General features: G+C 39.6%; 2 protein-coding genes across 4 annotated transcripts in view; both read left to right on the top strand.

The window, feature by feature from the left end:
- The first annotated feature begins 28 nt into the window (after window positions 1-28).
- The window catches only part of large1 (LARGE xylosyl- and glucuronyltransferase 1), a 133,339-nt gene continuing 108,906 nt past the window's right edge, over window positions 29-24,461 (top strand). For 2 of the 3 annotated variants that reach the window (XM_020608235.1, XM_020608237.1), the window contains exon 1: window positions 29-239. The gene's annotated coding sequence lies outside the window, so the exon portion shown is untranslated. Of the gene's footprint in view, window positions 240-23,356; window positions 23,410-24,461 lie in introns of all 3 variants that reach the window. The other variant, XM_020608236.1, reaches the window with a different exon arrangement.
- On the top strand, window positions 5,945-12,341 carry LOC109964724 (microtubule-associated serine/threonine-protein kinase 1-like). Its single transcript, XM_020608238.1, has 5 exons — window positions 5,945-6,144; window positions 7,534-7,699; window positions 8,137-8,238; window positions 9,910-10,032; window positions 10,211-12,341. Exons 1-5 carry the CDS (start codon window positions 6,028-6,030, stop codon window positions 10,324-10,326), a joined length of 624 nt encoding a protein of 207 aa, XP_020463894.1. The 5' UTR covers window positions 5,945-6,027; the 3' UTR covers window positions 10,327-12,341.

Here is a 24,461-nt window from a genome sequence, read left to right as displayed (position 1 = left end):
TGGCGGCTTCCCTGTTTTTCCGGGCGCCCGGGGCTGCCCGCCGAGACGCCTGCCCGGATAAATATATCCCGAAACAGCTCCAACTACATGAAACAAGTCAGCGGCGGACCTCCATATCAAGAATTGTTATGACTGACCGAAAGACGCAGTTTTGCGTTTGAAACAATACAGTGTCTTATATTTCTGTGGATTTATCTAAGACATCTTAAAAGGAGCAGCTCGAAGCCTCTTTGCATCAGGTGAGTGGAATCCGCAGTTATTCCCATTTGTCTGTCTAGCACGGCGACCTTAGCTCACCAGACCCGTTCTGGCTGCTTTAGACCCGCTGGTGTATTCTTGGCGCAACTTGTATGGGTTTCACTTGTTACAACAACCCCAAAAAGTCACTGGCCTCATATTTCAGTGGCTTGTATATGTGCGTGTTAATCCAGAGAGCGGCAGCAACGCAGCAGATTTAGGCTTTAACCCCCACCCCCCGAACACTAAATGTCGGAGGGGAGTAAAGGATTACCTGCATACCGGTTTGGTCAACCTGCCACCGAATTACTTGGCTTGTATATAGTAGCTCTTAATGTTTAAGAATTAGAGAATTAGACGTCGCGGGTTATATGGTCCTTTAGTAGTGTGTGTGTGTGTGTGTGTGTGTGTGTGTGTGTGTGGTAGGTCTGGTCTCTATCCAGTCCAGAAGCGATACACGGGACTGGGGAAGCTGGATGGCAACAGTTGATCAGCTGTGTACAGAAATGCTGCTACAGTGTCAGAGCAGAAGTAACCACATTAAGTAAGGGTGTCATGTGAGACAACACATTTTACATTTACTCTTTTTGTTACTTTAGTGTTTCCAGTTTGTTTTTAAACCATAAATAATTATGTTTTGCTGAGACCAGCCGAGCCTCAGTTGCCTGTATACTATTTTCACCCATAAGTTCAGTATTGCCCATTGGTTTTCTTCTGATTCAACCCGCGCTTCGGTGCTGTCTTGTGAAAAACCTCTGTCTACAAAGAGATGAGCAAAGAGAGACGAACCTGATTTCAGCTTTGTGCCATTATATTTATGATATAGACCAAAGACAGTTAATGTAACAAGGAGGAGGAGGCATTTCTCAGAAAAATTTAAACCAACAGAATTTGTCCTCACTGGGTTTGCTGCTTTCACATGATGCTCCTGGGCAGCAATTGGACACAGAGCTGAGGCAGAAAAACACTCACCAACAGTACAAAATACATAATAGGGCAGCAACTAATGGTGATTTTACTCAGTTAACCCTTTAGTATCCTATTAAAATGTGAGAAAGGATGGCACATATAAACCCAGTTTATATAAAATAGAGAAAAGCAGCAAATTGTCATGTAATAAGTAATATTCAGTGTTTGATTGATCGGTGACTTGATGATCCCTTGTTTAGTTGTTCAGAATTAAGTTTCATTTCAGCACCATTAGTGACCTTAAACTATCTGTATTTAAACTACAAAACTCCATCCACCTATTTATCTATTTAGCTGACAAAACTAATAGGAAACCCCAAAGAGAGTGATATGGCTAGCACACATTTTCATAAATATGCCGGTTGTGGTAACATTAGTTTACCCAGCCCCTTGGTACTTGCATTTTTGAGATATTTCTATGATTCTGAATGGTATTTAAGAACAATTACACACATTTTCAAATGAATTCTTATTGTTCTAGTTTCAGAAGTACATATGAAGGACAGTACATATCCTGCTGTTTCCTTCCCTACAATAAGATATCTTTGGTTCTCTGTTGAATAGGCTGACCTCCCAAAACATTTAGGAATTAGTCCATTTAAGATGTTATTACATGCAAAATGGGTGAACTACACTCACCGGCCACTTCATTAGGTACACCTGTGCAATTGTATGCTTTTCAATGTAACGCTTCTGTCTTAACATCTGTGTTTATGAAGCTCAAAAATGTTTCAGCATTTGGTGAAATTGTCATAAATGTATAAATTCAGTTATATGTTTATGACTGAGGTTAAAGTTAAAGGTGGTGTTGTAGTGGACTACATGATTTTCAGAGGTGCCTTTATATTTTTGTCCTCCCCAGCTATATACATGAGAGGGTCAGAGTGTTACACACACATCTGGCTGTCATGTACAACACCACCTTTAATTGTGACTGCAGTAATAAACATATAATTGAATTTGCCAATTTATGGAAACCAAAAACCGAAACATTTTGAGCTTCATAAACAGATCTTAAGGTGGAAGTGTTGTATTGAATTGTACACAGTTGTATAGGTTTACTTAATATGGTGTCTGGTGAGTGTAGTCTTTAGTATTTGTCAAGCATTTTTCTGTACAGCTGTATTAGACTTTTTTTTTTAAACTTAGTCTGAATTGTTGAATTGCTCGCAGTCTTGACTTTGACTATGACGGGGAATATGTGAAGTGTATGATCAACCATTTCTCAACTGTAAAATAGCTCAGAAGTGCCTCTCGTGAACCTTCAATTGGCAAGTATATATAGACGGAGCACAACCCAGTGTTAGAATTCCTGACAATGGAAGACAAGACAAGGAAGTGAACAGCATCATGTGTCAAGTAGAAGAAGAGGAGTTAGGCCTGTGTGGTGGAAGGGTAGGGAGGAAAAAACAGAGGAAGCAGGAGAAGAGACCAAGGACATCAGCACGTTCCCAATGAATCAAGGGCCACACTTGTGGACCATGCTGCAAATCATGGCCTCACAATGTCCAAGGCTGGCTGAAGGCAGCTGGACACTGGGAGAACAGTTGTTCTGTCTAGGAAGTGTTTCCTGGACTTACATTTGGGTTTTTTTTTTTTTGTTGTTTTTGTTTTTTTCCTTTGTGCTGTATGCAGTGTTGTAAAACACATTTTTCTATCACAATGACATTACTGTAAAAACAGTACTAATGTGAATCATGCACAACCTTTGCATTCAGTTTCCCACATACAGCGATGTGAAACCTTGTGCTGTTGAAACTGATACAGGCCAAACAGAACAAGTGCAGTCATCTATTGTCACTTGTCTTTCTGATGACACTGACATGTTCACTGACATAGGTATTTACCTTTGAGAGATAAACTAAGGATTCTGAGCAAGTGATATGTTTTTGCATGCTGCTGTTTGTATGAAATGTTCTGAGAAATGCGCTCTTACTGTTTTGCATATATCAAGGATGATGTGAAAAATGTACCAAAGTGTCTGAGGAAAAGCTGTGGGAAGGCTGAAATACTGAGCTGTGGAATCAAACACGGCATGTGGAAGCAGAGCCGTTGTTGTGTCAGTCTGTTTCCCCATCGAGATGTCTTCCCCTAACCTGAACCCTGACCTTGTCCTAATACTGCTCTAATAAATAAAAGTGCTCGGTTTGTTTTTGTTTATTTGTTTTTGGGATGAAGGTGATCATTCCTCAGAGGATAAAAGAACACAGCATTGTGAGTTGGGCCACATGTGGACAGCTAAAACTTACTTCTGGCTCTCTAAAACAAAATGAAAATCTAGTAGGACTAAATTGACACATGAACATGCTGTAAGTGCAATAACATACCTCATAAATACTTCAGACTAAAATGTATAGTCTTATGTGAAATACAGTGCTTTGTAGAGATTGGTAATGCAGCTTTCACAGTAACATAAAGCTTATGAATGAGAACCTAAGAGGAAGAAGATACTGAAAAGCAACAATTACTAATTATTTACATTTCCTAATGCCTGTCTGTCTCTTACAGTCTTGCACTTAAATACATTGTTGTTTACTCTTCATGTGTTGGTGTTAACTCTTTTCAGACAGCACCTAATTGCATATCTACATTTGTTTGTTCAGCAAGGACATAACTTTGAATTTTTCTTTTCCTCAGATACCGAACAGTAGCTTTAGAAGTGATATTCATTGCTGTGCCAGCGTTCTCTTTTCCCTTACAGTATTACTCAATTATACCATGTTGTAGTCTGTCCCTCTGGAACCCAAATGTGCAAGTTATCTTGAAAATAGACCATAGAAATAGTGAACAGGGTAGTTGAAAATGATTAAAATTGATGTGCTTTGAGTAATGTATCACAAAAGATGATGAATAAACCATCCGGTAACATTTGCTTTGGCTGTTTATCATATTCACAATGGTCTCACATACCTCTCTGCATTGTTGTTTTACTTCTGGGAGCTAGGTGAACAGGGTTCTGTTCTTCCTTCGCTGTTCCCCTGTGAAGATGTCAAAAGCAGGGTAGTGGAAGGCCATGTGTGGAGCCTACAGTAGCATAAGCATCTCCTTTTTCCTGCTCAGTCTACAGTAGTATACACAAGTATGTGTTCTTTGTGAAGTATGAAGCAGTACTGTATTATCAAGATGTTTTCTTGAACTCCATTTGGCGTTCTGTTGGTATAGTTTTGTTTCATATATTGCCCAGATAATTACCACTGTTATGAGCAAATGCCAGTTTTGCTGTTTCTTCATTGTGCAGAGTAAATTTGTTTCATAGGAACTTACCAGTAAAGAACATGGATCCTCTTCTTCTGTGTTTACGTACTCGTTCCCACCACAGACTCATTTAACCAATGGGTGGAGGGAACTGGATTTATAGTGATGAATTTTGATTTTCTTGGATTTTTCTGTGTGAAAAGAAACCAAACAAAAGGGAAAATGAACCAAGTTCGCTGGTCTACTGATTTGGGCTGGTGTTATTGAACTACAGGCTTGAAAATACTTGGTTATCTAAACAAATAATCTATTTGTCTAGGTCTTATTATAGTAATTTAAATATAATAATAATAATAGAGCGTGTGCACAAGAAGTGGTACAACAGTGACTGTCTCACCTTATACACAGCTTAGGCTCTGCAAAAGAAGGCTCCGTTTCGGGCATCCTGATAGCCGAGTAGTTTTGGTGAGGCACCGTGTACATGTGTACGTTGTTCTTCACTGTACATCTGGATAGAAGGGTTTTAATTTCTACACCCCCTTGTCCACCATTGTCTCCAAAACAAAGCAGAAATGGGCACCACATTGGTAAACAGATATAATTGTGAGATAACGTTTTCTCTGCTAATTTCATCCTCACACTCTTTTGTCTGAAGCTGCACTCAAAGTGTTTTTATTTTAACAAGAGAGAATTACCCCCCAACATTTTCCCTCATCTCTGGAAAGCGCTTTAGCATTTTTCAGCTTATTGTTTTGGTTCAATGGTTTTTTCCTTTGGTTCACTCCATTCACCCTTTTTTACAGATGCAGCTTTACCCAGCAAAAAAACAAAAACAAAAAACAAAAACCACTGTGCTAAACTGAATGTGCACTACCTGGCTAGCAGACAGGCAGAGTTAGCAACTAAGTGCCAGCAGCTAAAGAGACAGATATTCCCCCCAGAAGCTGGTGGAGACCAACACTGAGCTAGAAGAGAGTAAAAGATGGACTTGGATGCAAATGAATGCTAATGTTGCAACATGTCTAACAAATGTTTAGTTAAGTGTTTGCCAACACGTTCACGTACTTCACAGGCAAACAACCATAAGGTGATAATGCTATGTCAGTGTCGTGTTAACAGCTTGTTCTGCTGCCCTCAGGTTGCCAAAGAAATAATTAGATGCTGTTTTAAAATTTTCATCTGCTGTCATGGAAGTCATCACAGTGGCCAATCACAAAAAAAGGAATTTGAATTATCTTTTAATGCAGGGGTTTTCAACCAGTGGTCCGTGGCCCACTGCTGGTCTATGTAAGCATTGCAGGTGGTCCCTGATCATGCATTCAGTAATGTAGTTTAAAAACACATTTCTATGTATTTCCAACTGTTTGCGAATAATCAATTTCCTGCAAATATATACAATTAAGAAAAGCCAAGGTGACTCTCAGGATTATATTTGTGCCCCTCTGATGTAGCCACCCCACAACAGCGGTCCTTGAGTTACTTCCTAGTCAGAATGGTGGTCCCTGGGTCACAGCTAGTTGAAAACCCTGTTTTAATACAATCTGTAAAAGGTGTATTCTTGAACTTAATAGCTGTTAAAAGTTAAACCCCTGTTTCCTCACTTCATATAGTCTCCTGATCACCTCCATGGGCCACATCAAGCTCACAGATTTTGGCTTGTCAAAGATGGGTCTAATGAGCCTCACCACCAACCTGTATGAGGGACACATTGAGAAAGATGCCAGAGAATTCCTGGACAAGCAGGTATTGTACTTATTACCTAGTACCCTGGATATATACCAGCTTGGACATTAAGTGCAGTGCATTATCCACCCATATATAAAGGAAGAAAGGCTGGTGACAGATCGATTTTAATTAACAACTGTATGAATGAGGTTGTATGCAGTGCAGAATTAGTGAAATTCTAAGATCTGATATATGGTGGCTGCACAGATGACTGTCACTCACAACAGCCTTTTCCAGCCATGCGTGCCAACCTGCCAAGTCATCGGTGAAATCATTAATCTCCAGATGAACACACTGCATTACAAAGCTTCCTGTGTACTTTGAATTAGTGACTCGTTAATGCTCTTCATCTCCATCACAATACCATTTTGCAATTATTGTTTATGATCTGAATTAAACTAGTTGTAATCAGTCAGATTGGCCTGTGTCTCCTCCAGCTCTTCTGGGTGGGAGCGGGCATCTGTTTGTCAGCCAGTAATCACCTCACATCTGCAGATGAGGGAGACCGGGGCTTGTCTTTTCAGGTTTCTGGTGGAGATGCTGATTAGTGAAGAATTTCTCATTCAGTCAATAACGATGTCTCTGTTGTGCAAGACGACAAAAACATGTGTAACCATTCACACAGAGGGAGACTCACAAGTGCTTTCATTTTACATTCACTCTCCTGAGAGAACAGAGCAGAGGGGATAAACTGACGGCACAGTTTCCACATTACAGCGTCTAGTTTTAAAGGACCAGTTCACAAAACACATCTTGATGTGTAAATAACTAAAGTTTTATCTGGGTTTTAAATCTTTGGTACTAAAACTTCTCCCCCCACCCAGGACAATTACTTCTGGAGTTTATAGCATTTAAAACAAAAATTACTTAAAGGTTGTGTCTCTGTTCAAAAACAGTGTCCGCAAACCTCGTTATCGGTTTTCAGTCACTCACCGTAAAGTGATTGCCTTGTGCTGACATGGTACTGCATATGCAGAGATGATTTGCTTTTTGGGGGTATTTTGCAAAAGTTAAAAGCGTAGAGAGCGACAAGAAACAAAGTCAGAGGGAGAGGGCTGTTATGACAGAGGCTCCCCGGCTGGGAATCGAACCCTGAATGTTTTGGTATGCACCTCAGCCACATGCCCCTATTTTTGATATTTTCTTTGAGCACCACTGACAATGTTAAGGTTATCTTTATTGTACTGGAGTGGTGGAGCTCAGATCTGAACACCCGCATACAACTAGAGGTAAGTGGGACAAAAGTGATTTTTGTGTTTTGATAAAGTGGTACTTACAGTAAAAGAGTGTGTGTGGAAAACTGTTTACAATCAATGTTCTTTAATGTGGAGAATTTGGATTATGTAACTCCCTTACTTTCCTGTCTTACTCTGCCTGCCTTGCTTCCTCTTTCACTGCATCACTAAGGTATGTGGTACTCCAGAGTACATCGCTCCAGAAGTGATTCTCCGTCAAGGCTACGGGAAGCCGGTGGATTGGTGGGCTATGGGTATCATTCTGTATGAGTTCCTGGTGGGCTGTGTGCCTTTCTTTGGAGACACTCCTGAGGAGCTGTTCGGACAGGTCATTACAGGTGAGGAAGTAGAAGTAAACGTTCATAATATTCTACCCTTTTTTGAAGACTCTCAAACTGCACATTTTAGCAATCAAAATCAAACCACTAGACTCTTCTTTTATAGTAGTTGCTCATTCTACGTTAGTAAGACTTTCAGACTACCACAGAGTTTAGAAACCACAGTGTATATGCTTTAAAGATTAATAAAACATTACTCTTCCTTCTAAACTGTCTGGTGCCATGCATGCATATGATGTAGCCTGAGCAGAGATATTTAGGCCATAAGATTTTAAATACTGCTCCAACTAAAATGTTTTTTTCCCCCTGATGCAAGTATTAATGGCAGTTTTACAGCAGTTTGCCATAGGCTGTGATTTGCCATCTTGGAAACTACTTCAAAATGGAGCTGTTTCTTTCTGCCACGTTACTATGACCCTTTGCTCTGTCTCTGTTAGATGATATAGTTTGGCCAGATGGTGATGACGCCTTGCCTGCGGATGCCCAGGCCCTCATCTCTGCTCTGCTGCAGACCAACCCTCTTGTGAGGTTGGGTACAGGTACCTGCATTTGTATTTACTTGACTTTAGACATACTATCTATATCCATTTGGCAACAAGACTGAGGATACAAAGTAGGATAAAAACAATTTGATATTATAGGGTAAAAGGCTTATTTGTCTTTCTGATGAAAGGTAGCTGAGAACATCTCTACCATTCTAAGGTCTGTCTGCTGGATATGAGGCTACAGCAGCAGCTGGTTGGTTTAGCTTAGCCTGGCTGTGTGTGAAAACAAGAAAATCTCCACACTGTACCAGCACATTTCTTTAATCCATATAAAAGTGTAAAAGCAAGAAGTTGTAGTTTTAAGTGTGGTTATGTGTGAGACTACCTTTTTACTTTTGACAAGCCAAGTAAGCTGTTTCCCCGTTTCCAGTTATTTGCTAGGCTAGCAGTCTGTAGCTTCATTTTTAAGGAACAATCATTAGAGCAGCGTTGATCTTCATATAACATGAAAGTGATAACTTTCACTTAATTTTCTAGTGATGTCCAGACCAATCCTGGAATATCAATACTTCGATCCCAGCATTTCCTGTTCCAGTATCGATTCTTCTAGTAAAAGATTGATATATCAACTCAGTAATTTGGGGCAGCCTTTTATCATCAGAAGGGGACACAGTATAAAGTTATCACCAGGACAGTCTACCCAGCTGATAGGAACTACTTCTCCTTCTGCCTGTCATAGTCACATGCGAACTATGGCTCTGAAAATGCATGAGCCACTAAAGAATAAGAAAATATTTATTAATCTTCACAGGGACATTGCTACGCAGTGGTTGCACAAGATTGTGGAAGTTATGACCTATAATTAAACAAGAATACAAGGAATGCAATACATTGCAAGAAAAACATGAAAGCACTGAGGTGCAGTCTGGAGTCTGATGGCAACAGAGTGGATGTCATGTATGATAGCATGTGAAAGCTTCCTGGGTATGCAGTATGGACGTTGTCCCAAGGCTACAGTTCAATGTCCTGACTAGAAAAATGTCCCTTCACAGTAAAGTGACCAGGGTGGCACCATATGTTGTTAATAAAAGCAGACATCCATTATAAATATGCCTTATTACTTCTCTTCTCCATCATTCTCTGTTGTTGAGACCAGAAATGAGTGGTATCCCACATTACTAGTATTTTCCAGTATGGCAAACTGTTCCTCTAATGAGAACTTTTCCTAACACTATGTAGAAAACTTGGCAATTATGTCACACCCTGAAATTAACTCTGCATTCTACAAATATATCATTAGCTTTCACTCCATGGGTAAATCCCAGGTCCCTTGTTTGATTGTTCCTTGCTCCTCGATCCTCACTCAACCCAAAAGCCTGCCCAGGCTGTCTGGGAGAGCCATGTGTAAGAATACATGAGAGCATCTTTCCTGGAAGTCTTTTGTAGACTGACACGACCATTTATTGGATGTCAGTTTGTGATTGGACACGTCAGATGAAGTATGAAAGGAAAAGACGTCTCATGTCTCTTAAAACATGTTTTCTTGATTCCTCTCTCCTCGCTATTTTAGCCTTGCATCTTTTCCTTGCATGTTACGGGGACGGGACTAAAACACAAGGAAAAGATGCAAATGAGGGAAACATGGATGCAATTAAGGGAACTGAGATTTAGCCCATACTGTTGCATGAACCTGACAGGTGGTTGTGTTTGTGCCCCTGCCACCAGGTGGAGCATTTGAGGTGAAGCAGCACTCGTTCTTCACTGAGCTGGACTGGAACAGTATACTGAGACAGAAGGCGGAATTCATCCCACACCTGGAGTCAGAGGAGGACACCAGCTACTTTGATAGTATGTGTGTCTGGAATTATGTGTAACACACATCTGTTCCATCAATATTAGGTGTATGAATTGTACAATAACTTTTCTGCCGCCATGCCAGAAATGGCAGAACTGCACTTTTTCTTTTGAACCAACAGCTCATATATCTTACCTCCTCTCTCTCCCCCCTCCCTCCCTCTTCTGCCAGCCCGTTCAGATCGTTATCACCACATCAATACATACGACGAGGATGACACCAATGACGATGAGCCGGTGGAGATCAGACAGTTTTCCTCCTGCTCTCCTCGCTTCAGCAAGGTCTGACTTTGTCTCTCTAGCATCCTTTCTTCTTTCATCTGTTTCTCACACTCACTTATTCTGTTCTCCCTTTTCTCCCCATTATGTCAACTTGTTTTATTTTCTCACACAAACACTCAATCACTTGGCACTTGAGACTATTTGAAGGGAGTAGATGAGGAAGGAGAAAAACTAAAATGAGGTCATACTGTTCAGAAAGTGTCACCGGGAGGCTGGGCTCAGGTCTCAAGCCTGGAGTTCAAACACTCTAATTGGGCTGTTGTAACACTGTCCCCTCGTAGTCTTCTTGCCTTTGGTTTCTATTTCAAGCCTCTCAAGTCCATCTACTGTACCTTTAAAACGGAAGCCCCTATCCAGTCTGCAGATGTATGTTTAATGACCCGGCCTTTCATTTAGATTAGGTTCTGATCTGTGACTCTCTCTCTCTCTCTCTCTCTCTCTCTATGTGCCAGTGTGTTCTTTCTGTCACGCTTCTCCTCCGAGTGGGATTTCCCCCCTCTCTCCACTCCCCCACCTTTATTCTCTCCTTCTCACTTTCACCCTCACTCTGTCTTTCCATCTGCTTTCCTTCGTGTCTCATCTGGTCCATCCTCACATGTTTGGGTCGTGAGGTTGTGAAGGAGCGCTTCAGTAAAATGAAAATGCCTCAGTGCGGAGCCTATTTCAATTAAATGAGATGTTTTTGAAAATAGAGTTTAAGGGCTGTTTAGCAGCCTTAGTCAAGCAAAGCATGTGAACAAAGACCTCTGCTGAATGCACCCACATAATGAGGTCTGTGCTGCAATGATTAGTTGATTTATTAATAAATGCAGCAGCCTAACTGCTTGTGAAGATTTGTTGTTTTAGTTGTGGAATTAATATCTTTGGGTTTTGGACTGCTGGTTAAGGAAAAACAAGATGTTTAATAATGTCACATTGGAACGTTGTGACAGTGACTTTTCAGTAAAGTGAATAAAGCGGGCCTGCTGAATCCTGTGGCGAATTGCATTATTTGCACAGCTGCACCTGAATAAGTGATTATTCAAGAAAATAATCAGCAGGTTAACTGATAATGAAGTTACAGTAATTGTTAGAGATGGGCCTGTATCGATGTATCTGAAAAGCACAGAATGAAAGGGATAACTTGGCAAATGTGTTACTTTTTTCAGTATCTCAAGATGTTAAAAGACACAATGTTTAACAAGAAATTAAACAATAAGGTCTCAAAGACAAACTTTTGTCGTCAAACCAGTAAATTTATTCAGCAAAGTTCACTGATAAACCTAGAAGGTGTTATATACTACAGGTACAGCATGTTTACTTGTAATGTGAATGTCCCCACATGCTTTTTTGAGACACTTCATGAACATTTGTCTCATTATTCCTTCTCCTGGCTATTACTACAGCAGGGCCATAATGTTTTAAGGTATTAGCTCATTTAATATCAACTCACCTATTACTTCTGCCATATCTTTTTTAGTATTTGATTGTGGCTTATGTTTAGGACGTACTACATAGAAGCAATGGTTTTCATTCATATAGAATCAAACTACTTAACAAACAAGGATGTAATTGGGTGGTAAAAGGAATGAAAGAGGAAGTGCACGTCTCCTTTGTGCATGTGAGATTCTAAAATCCCAAAGGGTTTACAACAAATAATCTCACTTCAAAACAAAAATTTGAAGCAAACTAACACTGTATAAGTAATTGGCCAGCGCTTACAGCGGCTTTATTTTTTTATCAAATTAATTTACAGCGTTGTGATGTTTCTTAAATGAAATAAAGTAAGAAGCTGGCTCTGGCTGTTGTTATTGTTTTGGTTTTCCTCCTCCGGAGGAGACAGCTGTGTCTTCAGCTGATACTTGTTTCCATGGTGCGCTGCTTCCTTTAATCTAGCTCATCTTGTTGTCCTCCTCCACACAGCTTAGTTTTTCTGTGCCTTACTCTGCACACAATGGGAGCCTTACAGTGCAACTGTGTGCATGTCTTTGTGGACAGTGCTCACACATGGTGAACACATACAAGCTATGGTGATTTTCAGTGTCGTGTGTCATATTTCTTGTGTCCTTTTGTCTGTTTTGCCATGTTTTAAGTCATACACATATTAATGGGAGTCAGTTTATTTTCCTGTGAATGTACAAAGAAGCATATTGGATCTATTGTTGAGACTGGTGGGGAACGTTAAACGGTGTGCATGTAAAGATGATACACAAAGATTCTTAACCAGGATCTTAACTCTTAACTGAGCTCCAATAATAATAGTGATGATAGTAGGGTCTAGACCTTACTTTGTGAAGTGTCCTGAGATTACTTTTGTTGTGATTTGGCACTATACAAATAAATATGAATTGAATTGAGCTCTTCTGGTATGTACATTGCCCAGTCACTTTATTAGGTACGCCTGTTCCGTTGTATGCACTTCAGTGCAACACATCTGCTTTAACATCTGTGTTTATGAAGCTCAGAATGTTTCAGCATTTGGTGAAATTGTCATAAATGTATAAATTCAGTTATATGTTTATGACTGAGGTTAAAGTTAAAGGTGGTGTTGTAGTGGACTACATGATTTTCAGAGGTGCCTCTATATTTTTGTCCTCCCCAGCTATATACATGAGAGGGTCAGAGTGTTACACACACATCTGGCTGTCATGTACAACACCACCTTTAATTGTGACTGCAGTAATAAACATATAATTGAATTTGCCAATTTATGGAAACCAAAAACCGAAACATTTTGAGCTTCATAAACAGATCTTAAGGTGGAAGTGTTGTATTGAATTGTACACAGTTGTATAGGTTTACTTAATATGGTGTCTGGTGAGTGTAGTCTTTAGTATTTGTCAAGCATTTTTCTGTACAGCTGTATTAGACTTTTTTTTTTAAACTTAGTCTGAATTGTTGAATTGCTCGCAGTCTTGACTTTGACTATGACGGGGAATATGTGAAGTGTATGATCAACCATTTCTCAACTGTAAAATAGCTCAGAAGTGCCTCTCGTGAACCTTCAATTGGCAAGTATATATAGACGGAGCACAACCCAGTGTTAGAATTCCTGACAATGGAAGACAAGACAAGGAAGTGAACAGCATCATGTGTCAAGTAGAAGAAGAGGAGTTAGGCCTGTGTGGTGGAAGGGTAGGGAGGAAAAAACAGAGGAAGCAGGAGAAGAGACCAAGGACATCAGCACGTTCCCAATGAATCAAGGGCCACACTTGTGGACCATGCTGCAAATCATGGCCTCACAATGTCCAAGGCTGGCTGAAGGCAGCTGGACACTGGGAGAACAGTTGTTCTGTCTAGGAAGTGTTTCCTGTGTTTACATTTGGGTTTTTTTTTTTTTGTTGTTTTTGTTTTTTTCCTTTGTGCTGTATGCAGTGTTGTAAAACACATTTTTCTATCACAATGACATTACTGTAAAAACAGTACTAATGTGAATCATGCACAACCTTTGCATTCAGTTTCCCACATACAGCGATGTGAAACCTTGTGCTGTTGAAACTGATACAGGCCAAACAGAACAAGTGCAGTCATCTATTGTCACTTGTCTTTCTGATGACACTGACATGTTCACTGACATAGGTATTTACCTTTGAGAGATAAACTAAGGATTCTGAGCAAGTGATATGTTTTTGCATGCTGCTGTTTGTATGAAATGTTCTGAGAAATGCGCTCTTACTGTTTTGCATATATCAAGGATGATGTGAAAAATGTACCAAAGTGTCTGAGGAAAAGCTGTGGGAAGGCTGAAATACTGAGCTGTGGAATCAAACACGGCATGTGGAAGCAGAGCCGTTGTTGTGTCAGTCTGTTTCCCCATCGAGATGTCTTCCCCTAACCTGAACCCTGACCTTGTCCTAATACTGCTCTAATAAATAAAAGTGCTCGGTTTGTTTTTGTTTATTTGTTTTTGGGATGAAGGTGATCATTCCTCAGAGGATAAAAGAACACAGCATTGTGAGTTGGGCCACATGTGGACAGCTAAAACTTACTTCTGGCTCTCTAAAACAAAATGAAAATCTAGTAGGACTAAATTGACACATGAACATGCTGTAAGTGCAATAACATACCTCATAAATACTTCAGACTAAAATGTATAGTCTTATGTGAAATACAGTGCTTTGTAGAGATTGGTAATGCAGCTTTCACAGTAACATAAAGCTTATGAATGAGAACCTAAGAGGAAGAAGATACTGAAAAGCAACAATTACTAATTATTTACATTTCCTAATGCCTGTCTGTCTCTTACAGTCTTGCACTTAAATACATTGTTGTTTACTCTTCATGTGTTGGTGTTAACTCTTTTCAGACAGCACCTAATTGCATATCTACATTTGTTTGTTCAGCAAGGACATAACTTTGAATTTTTCTTTTCCTCAGATACCGAACAGTAGCTTTAGAAGTGATATTCATTGCTGTGCCAGCGTTCTCTTTTCCCTTACAGTATTACTCAATTATACCATGTTGTAGTCTGTCCCTCTGGAACCCAAATGTGCAAGTTATCTTGAAAATAGACCATAGAAATAGTGAACAGGGTAGTTGAAAATGATTAAAATTGATGTGCTTTGAGTAATGTATCACAAAAGATGATGAATAAACCATCCGGTAACATTTGCTTTGGCTGTTTATCATATTCACAATGGTCTCACATACCTCTCTGCATTGTTGTTTTACTTCTGGGAGCTAGGTGAACAGGGTTCTGTTCTTCCTTCGCTGTTCCCCTGTGAAGATGTCAAAAGCAGGGTAGTGGAAGGCCATGTGTGGAGCCTACAGTAGCATAAGCATCTCCTTTTTCCTGCTCAGTCTACAGTAGTATACACAAGTATGTGTTCTTTGTGAAGTATGAAGCAGTACTGTATTATCAAGATGTTTTCTTGAACTCCATTTGGCGTTCTGTTGGTATAGTTTTGTTTCATATATTGCCCAGATAATTACCACAGTTATGAGCAAATGCCAGTTTTGCTGTTTCTTCATTGTGCAGAGTAAATTTGTTTCATAGGAACTTACCAGTAAAGAACATGGATCCTCTTCTTCTGTGTTTACGTACTCGTTCCCACCACAGACTCATTTAACCAATGGGTGGAGGGAACTGGATTTATAGTGATGAATTTTGATTTTCTTGGATTTTTCTGTGTGAAAAGAAACCAAACAAAAGGGAAAATGAACCAAGTTCGCTGGTCTACTGATTTGGGCTGGTGTTATTGAACTACAGGCTTGAAAATACTTGGTTATCTAAACAAATAATCTATTTGTCTAGGTCTTATTATAGTAATTTAAATATAATAATAATAATAGAGCGTGTGCACAAGAAGTGGTACAACAGTGACTGTCTCACCTTATACACAGCTTAGGCTCTGCAAAAGAAGGCTCCGTTTCGGGCATCCTGATAGCCGAGTAGTTTTGGTGAGGCACCGTGTACATGTGTACGTTGTTCTTCACTGTACATCTGGATAGAAGGTTTTAATTTCTACACCCCCTTGTCCACCATTGTCTCCAAAACAAAGCAGAAATGGGCACCACATTGGTAAACAGATATAATTGTGAGATAACGTTTTCTCTGCTAATTTCATCCTCACAGTCTTTCATGCTGGATGCTGCTCTGGTTCTGTTGTGTACTGATATCGTGAGGCAGCTTTTCACCTTGACGATGAATATCATCAAGTTTTAATATTGCATGATCTTGTCACCCTCCTAGTGACATCAGAAGCCTAGTGTTGCCATGACTTTTTTCACCAATACTTTTAATCAGTGTGTTCAGTAAAGACATGAAAGATCATGTCTGTGTTTTATCAGCTTAGAAATATTGTGTTTGTTGATATTTATGACTTTGGTGAAGATCAGATCATATTTCATGACCAATATATGCCGAAAACCAAGAAATTGCAAACGGTGCCATTATTTTTTCATGTGACTGTATCATGCAGATTAATGCCAACTTGTTTGTTAAAATGGCTGCTAGCCTTAAACAACCTACCTGTCTGTTTGTTTTTCATACCACCACCAGTGGAGTGGCCTGGCAGGCACCGCTTGCAATGTATTCTGATTGTTGTATGATTTTCTGCTTTAAAACAGCAGTGGTGAAGTTCTTCTTTAATGCATAAGATGTAGGAGCATTTTCTTCGTGTCATCTGGCCCCTTCAGTTTCAGTTTGGAGATGCATGGTTTTCACTAGACGGTCACAATCATTTTCAAGCTAAATGAAGCTTAAACCAGTAAAAGTTGTCCATAATATGCACCTGTACTCAGGGTTGGAAAGTAAATTCACCTCACCTTAGAGAATTAAGCATTTAAATATAGACATAACCCATAATGATTCAGTAACCTTTGGACAATCACAAGGTAAAATCTTCCTGTGTTCATGGATATACTGTGTATCAGTTATGTCTGTCTTCATTAATGAGTGTGGAGGCTGACTCTCAGGGGGATGTATGGAGGAACAGTGAACAAGTCTGTTCTGTCCGCTGCTTCATTGATTTCCCTGTTCAGGCCTGGCGGCATTTAACAGCCACATTTCAGGTAATGCACTCATCATGATGTAATCACTGGAGATATTGTGGAAGTTAATGTCCCTCCACTGGAGACAAGCTCAGACTGAAACTACTGCTTTAGAAGTGATAAAGCTCATATAAAGTATTTTGACCTCTACAGACAGCCAGGTGCAATCCAGCAGTCATCATTGTATCATTAACACATTTTCAGTTGCAAATTCACAACAGATCTGGTTTTTTGTGATATGACATATAACATGTGTAAATCACTTTTTGCATGTTGCAAAAAAGACCAGTCCATAAAACTCTTCCCAGATGACATGTTGTCTTTCATACCATATGCTGATTCAGTGCTCCTACACTGAGGAAAAGAAAAGTAATTTACTGGAGTTAATTGGAACTATGCAATAGTACACCCCTCACTGGAATTATCGCACCTAACAGATTCCTATCATCTAAAACAAGCCGGACCACTAGACAGAATACAGCCATATTGTTTTACTGCCTCTACATTCTGATTATGCAAGTATTTCATTCAACAGGTCAGGGTCCGGGACAACATTGACGTTGGACATTTCTGCTCATGACATTATTTTCACATTATTCCTACACAGATTTACACTGATGGTGTTATCATTAACACTGTAGATTTGGCATTTAGGATGCAAAGACTGCAGTTGTTCTATATCAACAAAACGATTAGTCATTCAAGAGAAAATAAGTCATAATTGATAATGTTGTATGTGATAATGTGTTAATCGGTTGTCTTAGTTAACCTTTCAGGCCAAAGGTCTAACATTATTTGGTCCAGCTTCTCAGGCTGTGATTGGACAGGCGTGTGGCGATGTAAATGTAGGCAGGGTTTGAGTTCCAAGCTCTTTTTTTTATTTTTTATTTTTATTTTTTTTTCTTCCCATCTACTCCCATCACTATTCACATATATAAGATAATGCTGACAGACTGTCTGTCTGAAAATGTCTGTGCCACTCAGTTTTTCTGTTATTCCCCCTTTGTACAATTAGGATGTTCCACCCACAGTTTTGTTTTCTGATATGGTGAAACGATAAATCATACAAATGACTTTGTTCCTAGTATACACTCCTTTGGCATTTCACAGAGGGTAAATCTCAATTCCCTTAATTGCATCCATGTTTCTCTCACTTGTATCCTTTCCTTGCGTCTTAATCCCACCCACATAAGATGTGAGGAAAAGATGCAGTGAATCAAAGAAATGCATTTTTACAGACTGAGAAGTCCTTTCCTATAATTCTTCATCTGAAGCATCCAATCACCAACTAATTTGTGATAAAGGAGAGTGTTTATCCACAAATGATCCTTGCTCCTTAGAGCAGAAATAAGAACTTTGGGACATCCTTCAAGATGGCGGACTGGAACGATTGAGGATCAAGGAGTGAGAAACAATAAAAAAGTTATTTGGAAAAGGAATTCACTCTTAGTCTTCCTGTTAATGGGAGTAATTGTTCACCTTTTGTGAGCTTGTGACACCGTGTTTTAGGTTTAGAAATCTTCGTGGTCCCAAAAATCAGGGCTATGTCATTTGAAGGCTAACTTTTTTTGTTATATTTTCAAAAGAAACATGCACTTGGTCCCAAATTAATTATAAATGACTATATACTCCTAAAATTTTTTACTTTATTTTTCATGAAATATTATCTAGCAAATATTGGTCTTAAGTGTGTGTCGTGGTTTCATTTGCATAACATACAAATGGCAATTTTTGAGCTTCTCTGCATCCCTAGCAATAATGGCAAATACCTGAAAAGTCTCTGTTCTCGGCTGCGATTGTGCTGTAGTTAAAAGTACCTCTTTGCCCATCTGGCAGTACTTTGGGTTAAAAAAACAAAAAAACAAAACAAATGAAAGTTCTTGTATAATATTTAATGTAAAAGATGACAGACGATAATAACCATTTGCATGTATGCCATTGACCAGAAGGTGCAAAATTTCCATCATTGATATCCAATCAACCAATCGTTTTACCGGTGAAGACATCTCACTCTTGAATTGTTGGAACTGCAGAGATGCACTAAGTTCACTCCAATTATTCATGATTCATTCACAAACTACCTAACATGGGGTCCACAGTCCTACAGTATCTGTTGTATATTTCCCTGAAACAGAGGAAGGTCTGTCATGGTTTCAAGACAGTCGTCCCAAAATAATTCAAGCTGTGTTAAGTGCAAAGGAAGTTGACACTAAAAACGGTGAATTGTAGAAGATATTGTATCCTGAACATTTAGTTTTTAATATTGTGTATATATTTCCTGTAATTTCTGTTTGTATCTTAACAAAAAGCCCATGGCATGCTTTTCCTTGTTTTTTGACTTATCTATAATTTTACAACAGTGAATTATAATCTTAGAATCTTAGAAAAGATCATAATTAGGTGTACGTATGTTCTAGTATTTCTATGTAGAAGAAACTTGGTTTATACCTGTGTTGCAAACTCTCGCTCGTGAGCCTTTTTTCTACCATAATAAAGTTGTTGTGATAGTTTAAGGATTTCCTTGAATGGGCATAAAATCCAGGCAGTTGGGCTTTCATGTGAGCTTTACCTCCTGCTGCACTGTGACCAGAGGAAGTGGAGAAAAATACAGAGCCTGCGGTTACTGCATGTCTGGGAATGTTCATGTACAGGGACTTGCAGTTTCACTTGATTAGGTCTAACCAACAAGCAACAGGTCTGTGAAGTTTCCCAGTGGTGAATGATCAACTCATCAATGATGGATTCCCCAGGAGCACAGGACCTGTTTGTTTTGACTGCTTGAGGCCAGTGTGCCTGCCAGATGTGATGTGTTGCCAGTTAACGAGAAGATAAACGATCCATGATGTTATTGTAGGTGTTCTGCTACCTGTAGGAATTGATTTCACTACTTTGGGACTGTATGTGGTCGTGTGGGGGAAGATGCAGCAACCACCGTTTGGATTCAGCAACCTTGGAGCTACTTGAAAGGGAGTGATGTTTCCACTACTCGGTGTGACTTAACGGTATGTTAAAAAAAAACAACACACATTGCATGTCTGGAAATGCATTGTTTCTGTAAGGTTATAGAGAACTGATGTAAGGCTCGAGAAGTTACTATGTCTGCGTCATACCAGTTAAAATATGGGGTTTCTCAATTACCAGCTTTATACATATACCATTGTTTACCTATCTATGGAGGAGAAATTCAAATTAATTAATTCCAGTGCGGCTCGTTGTACTGTCCACTTGTGACGCAACAAAATGTGTCACAACAGGAGTTGTGCATGTTCACGAACTATCCTCTCGTATTTAGGAAGAGGCTCACTGGTTTTATCATTCTGAGTATTTGTAGTTATGAGGGGTGGCAAGCTAATCTAAGAGGTACCCATGATTAAACATTAAATGGCTGGAAATGAGCAAAATGAGCATGCCGTGGAGACTTTAATAAAGAGACATTACAACCTTGCTAATACAGCCAAACTAATGGTGGCCTAAGACCTTTGCTCAGTACTGTATGTTGTATGCATGTACATCTATTTTTATGAAGGACATATTTGTGGTTCAACATTTTGGAGAATAGGTTAATTCTTTTAAATTGTCGAATCTACTTTGGTTCAGCTTTCTACATGTGCAGTTAACTAAATGACTCAAAGTCAGTGATTCATCTGAAATCTGTAATCACCTTTAGTTGTTTCAAAATACAGAAATAATTTGGAGTGTTAGCATAATATTCACAACCTCAAGCTAAAATAGGTGGGCAACAGATGATATGAAATGTCAATAATCTGACTCTGCATTAACAGCTGTAGCTGAATGACTTGACACTAGGGGTGTAATGGCTTTGAAACCAAACCTGAATCTGAGGTACACGTGTCCATGTCATGAATGTTGTAGGGCTTATTTAGGCTAAGAGAAGATGTGATGGGGGATATTTTTATTATTGTTTAAGCAATTAAACTGTCGTCACCATTTGCACAGATGATCTCTGTCATGCAGTACTCGTTTTTCTGTGCCCTGCTCCACTCTTCCTGGGTCAGCTGATTGTTGTGATTTGTTCCAACAATGGTGTCAAGAGTGGACAAACTACACAATGACAACATTGATAACATAGTAGGCTCCCAAAGGAGAGCTGCACAAGAATTCTGATATACCTAGACTGTCTGTTTATGCATAAATCGCAAATAAAAATCTTGACTTGACTTGAGAAGGAGTCGTATTCCATCTCAGCCAGTAATATCGGCACACTGATGTATTTGCAGGGCCTTACTGTGAAGTGTTTGCCATTTCACAGCTCTCTCTGCTAGCTATAATTATTTATTTTTTATACTGATCATAATCTAGTGATAATAAATCAATGTTATGTTATTGTTGTATTAATGTTAAGTCATTTCCAAAAACTGTTACCAATTCAGCACCCAGTGAGTGGAGATTTCTCACTAGTGGCCATAATGACAGGGTTTTATTTGGGCAAACAGTTTGAACAAGTTGGCTCACTCTGTAATAGTCCTTTTAACAAAGTTGTAAATATGACTTCCTGAAACTTGCAGCCAATCTGTTTATTTCAAACCCAGCAGTGAATCTGAAATACAGCCATAACCAGTAAATACAATTGACTGCAGCAGCAGTTCTGAGTGGAAATACATCAGACATGTGCACACACTCAGCAGTTTGGGTCATGAGTGGAGGAAGTGTTGTAGAGAAATGACTCACCTATTATCATAAATGATAGCAGCTCCACCAGTACAGCAGCTGCTGTTTCCTCCTGCCTTCATTCCCGCTGCTGCTGTCCCCTCATCCTCATCTGGCTCATCTTTATCCTAACTGGTCTAAATGAGACTCACCCCCAGTCAGAACCTCTACCACCACTGCCCCAATATCCCTCCCAGTATTGTCCCTCAGCACTGATCATAGGAAGCTTTATTGTAATGAACATTCAACCTAAACCCACACACTGCTTTCCTGGGGCCCATGTTATGGACATTTGTGATAAACTACTCTCTGTCCTGGTATGCCATCCTGATTATGCCAATGTGGTCATAAAAGTTTGGAGCATATTAAATCAGTACTCCTTTCTGTCGTAAAGAACACTGAGACAAAGTTAGGTCATCAGTGCTTACAAAACCACGTCTTGTGTTTTCTCAACAGTAGATCTTCAAGCTTTATTTTTTGTAAATCCTGTGGCATTTTTTAACTGGCACATGGACTTTTGTGCTGTTTTTGGACCTAAACTTTAACATTTGCTCTGAATGAAGGTCTTATCTCATTGCTTGTCCATCAAGAAAAATGGCTTGTATAGAGAGACAGCAGGAAAAAAAACAAAACAGCGAATCATCACACTGACGACTCGCATGTTGACATTTGGCATGTGTTTTACGCCGAAATGCCCTTGCTGATGCAACCCTGACTTGAACCTGGGCCGCAGCGGCGAGAGCGCTGCGCCTTAACCACTAGCCTATCAGGGACGGCTAATCTTCGTTAATTGTATTTTGTATTAATTGCCTGATAAGAAACCTGGGCCCTTACAAACATTCTGAGCATAGAGCTTTTAATTTAGCTTAAAATCACTAGCGAGGAGTCGTAGCTTAAAAGTGATTTAGGAAACTGCTCAGAGAAACTGAGCAAGGAAAACAAACAAAAAAAAAACAACCTTATTTCAATGAGGCAGTGTGGTTGTACCCCATTGGTAGGCATATAGATCATATTGTGGTGGTGCAAGCTGCAGAGAAGTGATACATAACTGACAGTATTGGTGTGGTGTTACTAGCTTGCAACATGGAGCCCTTGTTCCTAGCCATTATTTTAGCTCCCCATTAGAAAACCAAGTGATAGACTCCATTTTCAAATATAATAAGTGAGTGCTGCTGAATGTAAGGATACTCTGTTGGCGCAACACTTCAACCAGTCATATCTTGATGATTCAGCTCTGTTGGAGGTCAGCATGATTACTCTGCTCATAGTTTTTATATTTAATTGCCTAAGTGTACCATACTGGTAATTTTAATACTTTTTTGCTTAATCAATTTGGTATTAATGGGGGGAAAATGGCTCCAAAATGTCTTCATGTTTCTGTGGTAAATTGATGCTGGCTCTGTCTATGAGCCTGCAAGGTACAATAGAAAGGTCTGTAACGGTTTGTGTGATTACTCTGCTGATGGGAACTTGCAAAAGTAACATGTAATCACTGCTGCACTGTTTCTTTTTTCAGTTGCCAAATAGCTTAATGTTGTGATCACTTTCATTTCTGGTGTTAGGGCATTATTGCACTGGGTGGGAGATGTGAGCACATTTCTGTTGAGAGCAACCACAGACATTATCACTGTACGATCTAATCTGTAGTGCTTGTTTAACTCACTGTTGTTCAGTGTTGGGAGAATATTTCTTCTACCTCTGACTTTCCATCATTTATTCTCTTCTTAAGAAACTCTTAAGTCTTAAAAGTCCTCCTTCATGCTCTTAACACTTTTCACCCTAGGAGTTCTCTTGGGGACTAAGATGCTTTGTGAATAACTTATGTTTACAAGGATCTAATCTTAACTAAGGGCAAATTTTTTGAAAATGTCACTTTCTGTGAAAATTGATGTTTCAGTGACTGTGACAGCGCAAAGGACATTGCATGAAGACGACCTCTAAAGACAGCATGTAAGAAGAAAACAATCAGTAAATGGCATAGAACTGTGATTTTTTTTTTTACATGAAAAGAAATGTTATGAATATTGGTGCACATTTTTTGGCCAGTTGAAACCAAATAATTTAGTTTAGATCAGATGGAGTGCTGTATGTTTGGCATTGACCTGGCCAGGATTTCTATAATGACTGCATAGTGCCAAACATGAAACATGGAGATGGGAATATACTGAAATTAATCCTAACGGTTGAACATGCCTAGAAAACCTTCAATGGAAGGCATCTATAAGTCATCCTAAGTAGATGCTCAGACCACCTCAGCTGGCTCCTTTTGATGGGAAAAAGCAACAATTATACTACCTCCAGATGTCTGTAGCCATGGCCCCAGTACCTGAGTACTAGCATGGTAGCCTTGCAAGTATAAAAATTTGGTCTGCTGTTCTATGGCCAAGATGGAATCTACAATAGTTCTCCTTGATCCGACATCTGAACGTCAGTCAGAGCCTTATTTTGCTTCTTAAGCTTTCCCAGCTAGACTGAGCACCATGATACCCCAATAAATGGTGCACACTATTTGGTCACCCATTTTGAAGATGAAACATCACACTGATTTACAAGACTACATACACTGTCCTTGACCTCAGTGCAATATTGAAGAGGTGTGTCAGACCATACACCCTAACAATTTCTAGAACTGTCAGATGAATCTCATCCACTCATGGCATTTAAAGACCTCAAAAACCTTTGTAATCAATATTGGTGAATGTTTTGGTGAATGCTCCCCCAAGGGCGTGTTGGTTGGGTTCAGGAGTTCCTCAGTGTTCTTTTTACTGCCCAGTCAGGCTCACCCTTCATTCCTCCTCCTCCAGCCCACAACCTGGTACAAGATCTGGAAGAGTGAACTTGCTCTTCCTGATGTGCCTGATGGTGTGTCAGAACCTTCTGAGGCCAATTGAAAGACCTTCTGTATAGCCTTCCTCAATCCCTTCCACACCCAGTTTTTGCACCCTTGACCCCTGCAGCCCTTCAGGCTTGCCAGTAACTGTGTGTTGCTTTAGGAGACCCCA

This window comes from Monopterus albus, unplaced genomic scaffold, assembly GCF_001952655.1.
Source record: "Monopterus albus unplaced genomic scaffold, M_albus_1.0 scaffold92.1, whole genome shotgun sequence".
In the NCBI taxonomy this organism is placed as follows: Eukaryota; Metazoa; Chordata; class Actinopteri; order Synbranchiformes; family Synbranchidae; genus Monopterus; species Monopterus albus.
The sequence above is the reverse complement of the archived record's forward strand: the minus strand, read 5'-3'. Positions and strand labels throughout refer to the sequence as shown.

Excerpts from the sequence above, each read along its gene's own strand:
- LOC109964724 (XM_020608238.1), top strand. The coding sequence starts at position 6,028 with ATGGGCCACATCAAGCTCACAGATTTTGGCTTGTCAAAGATGGGTCTA. Across the intron at positions 6,145-7,533 it reads GAGAATTCCTGGACAAGCAG|GTATGTGGTACTCCAGAGTA; the intron begins GTATTGTACTTA and ends TGCATCACTAAG. Across the intron at positions 8,239-9,909 it reads TCTTGTGAGGTTGGGTACAG|GTGGAGCATTTGAGGTGAAG; the intron begins GTACCTGCATTT and ends CCCTGCCACCAG.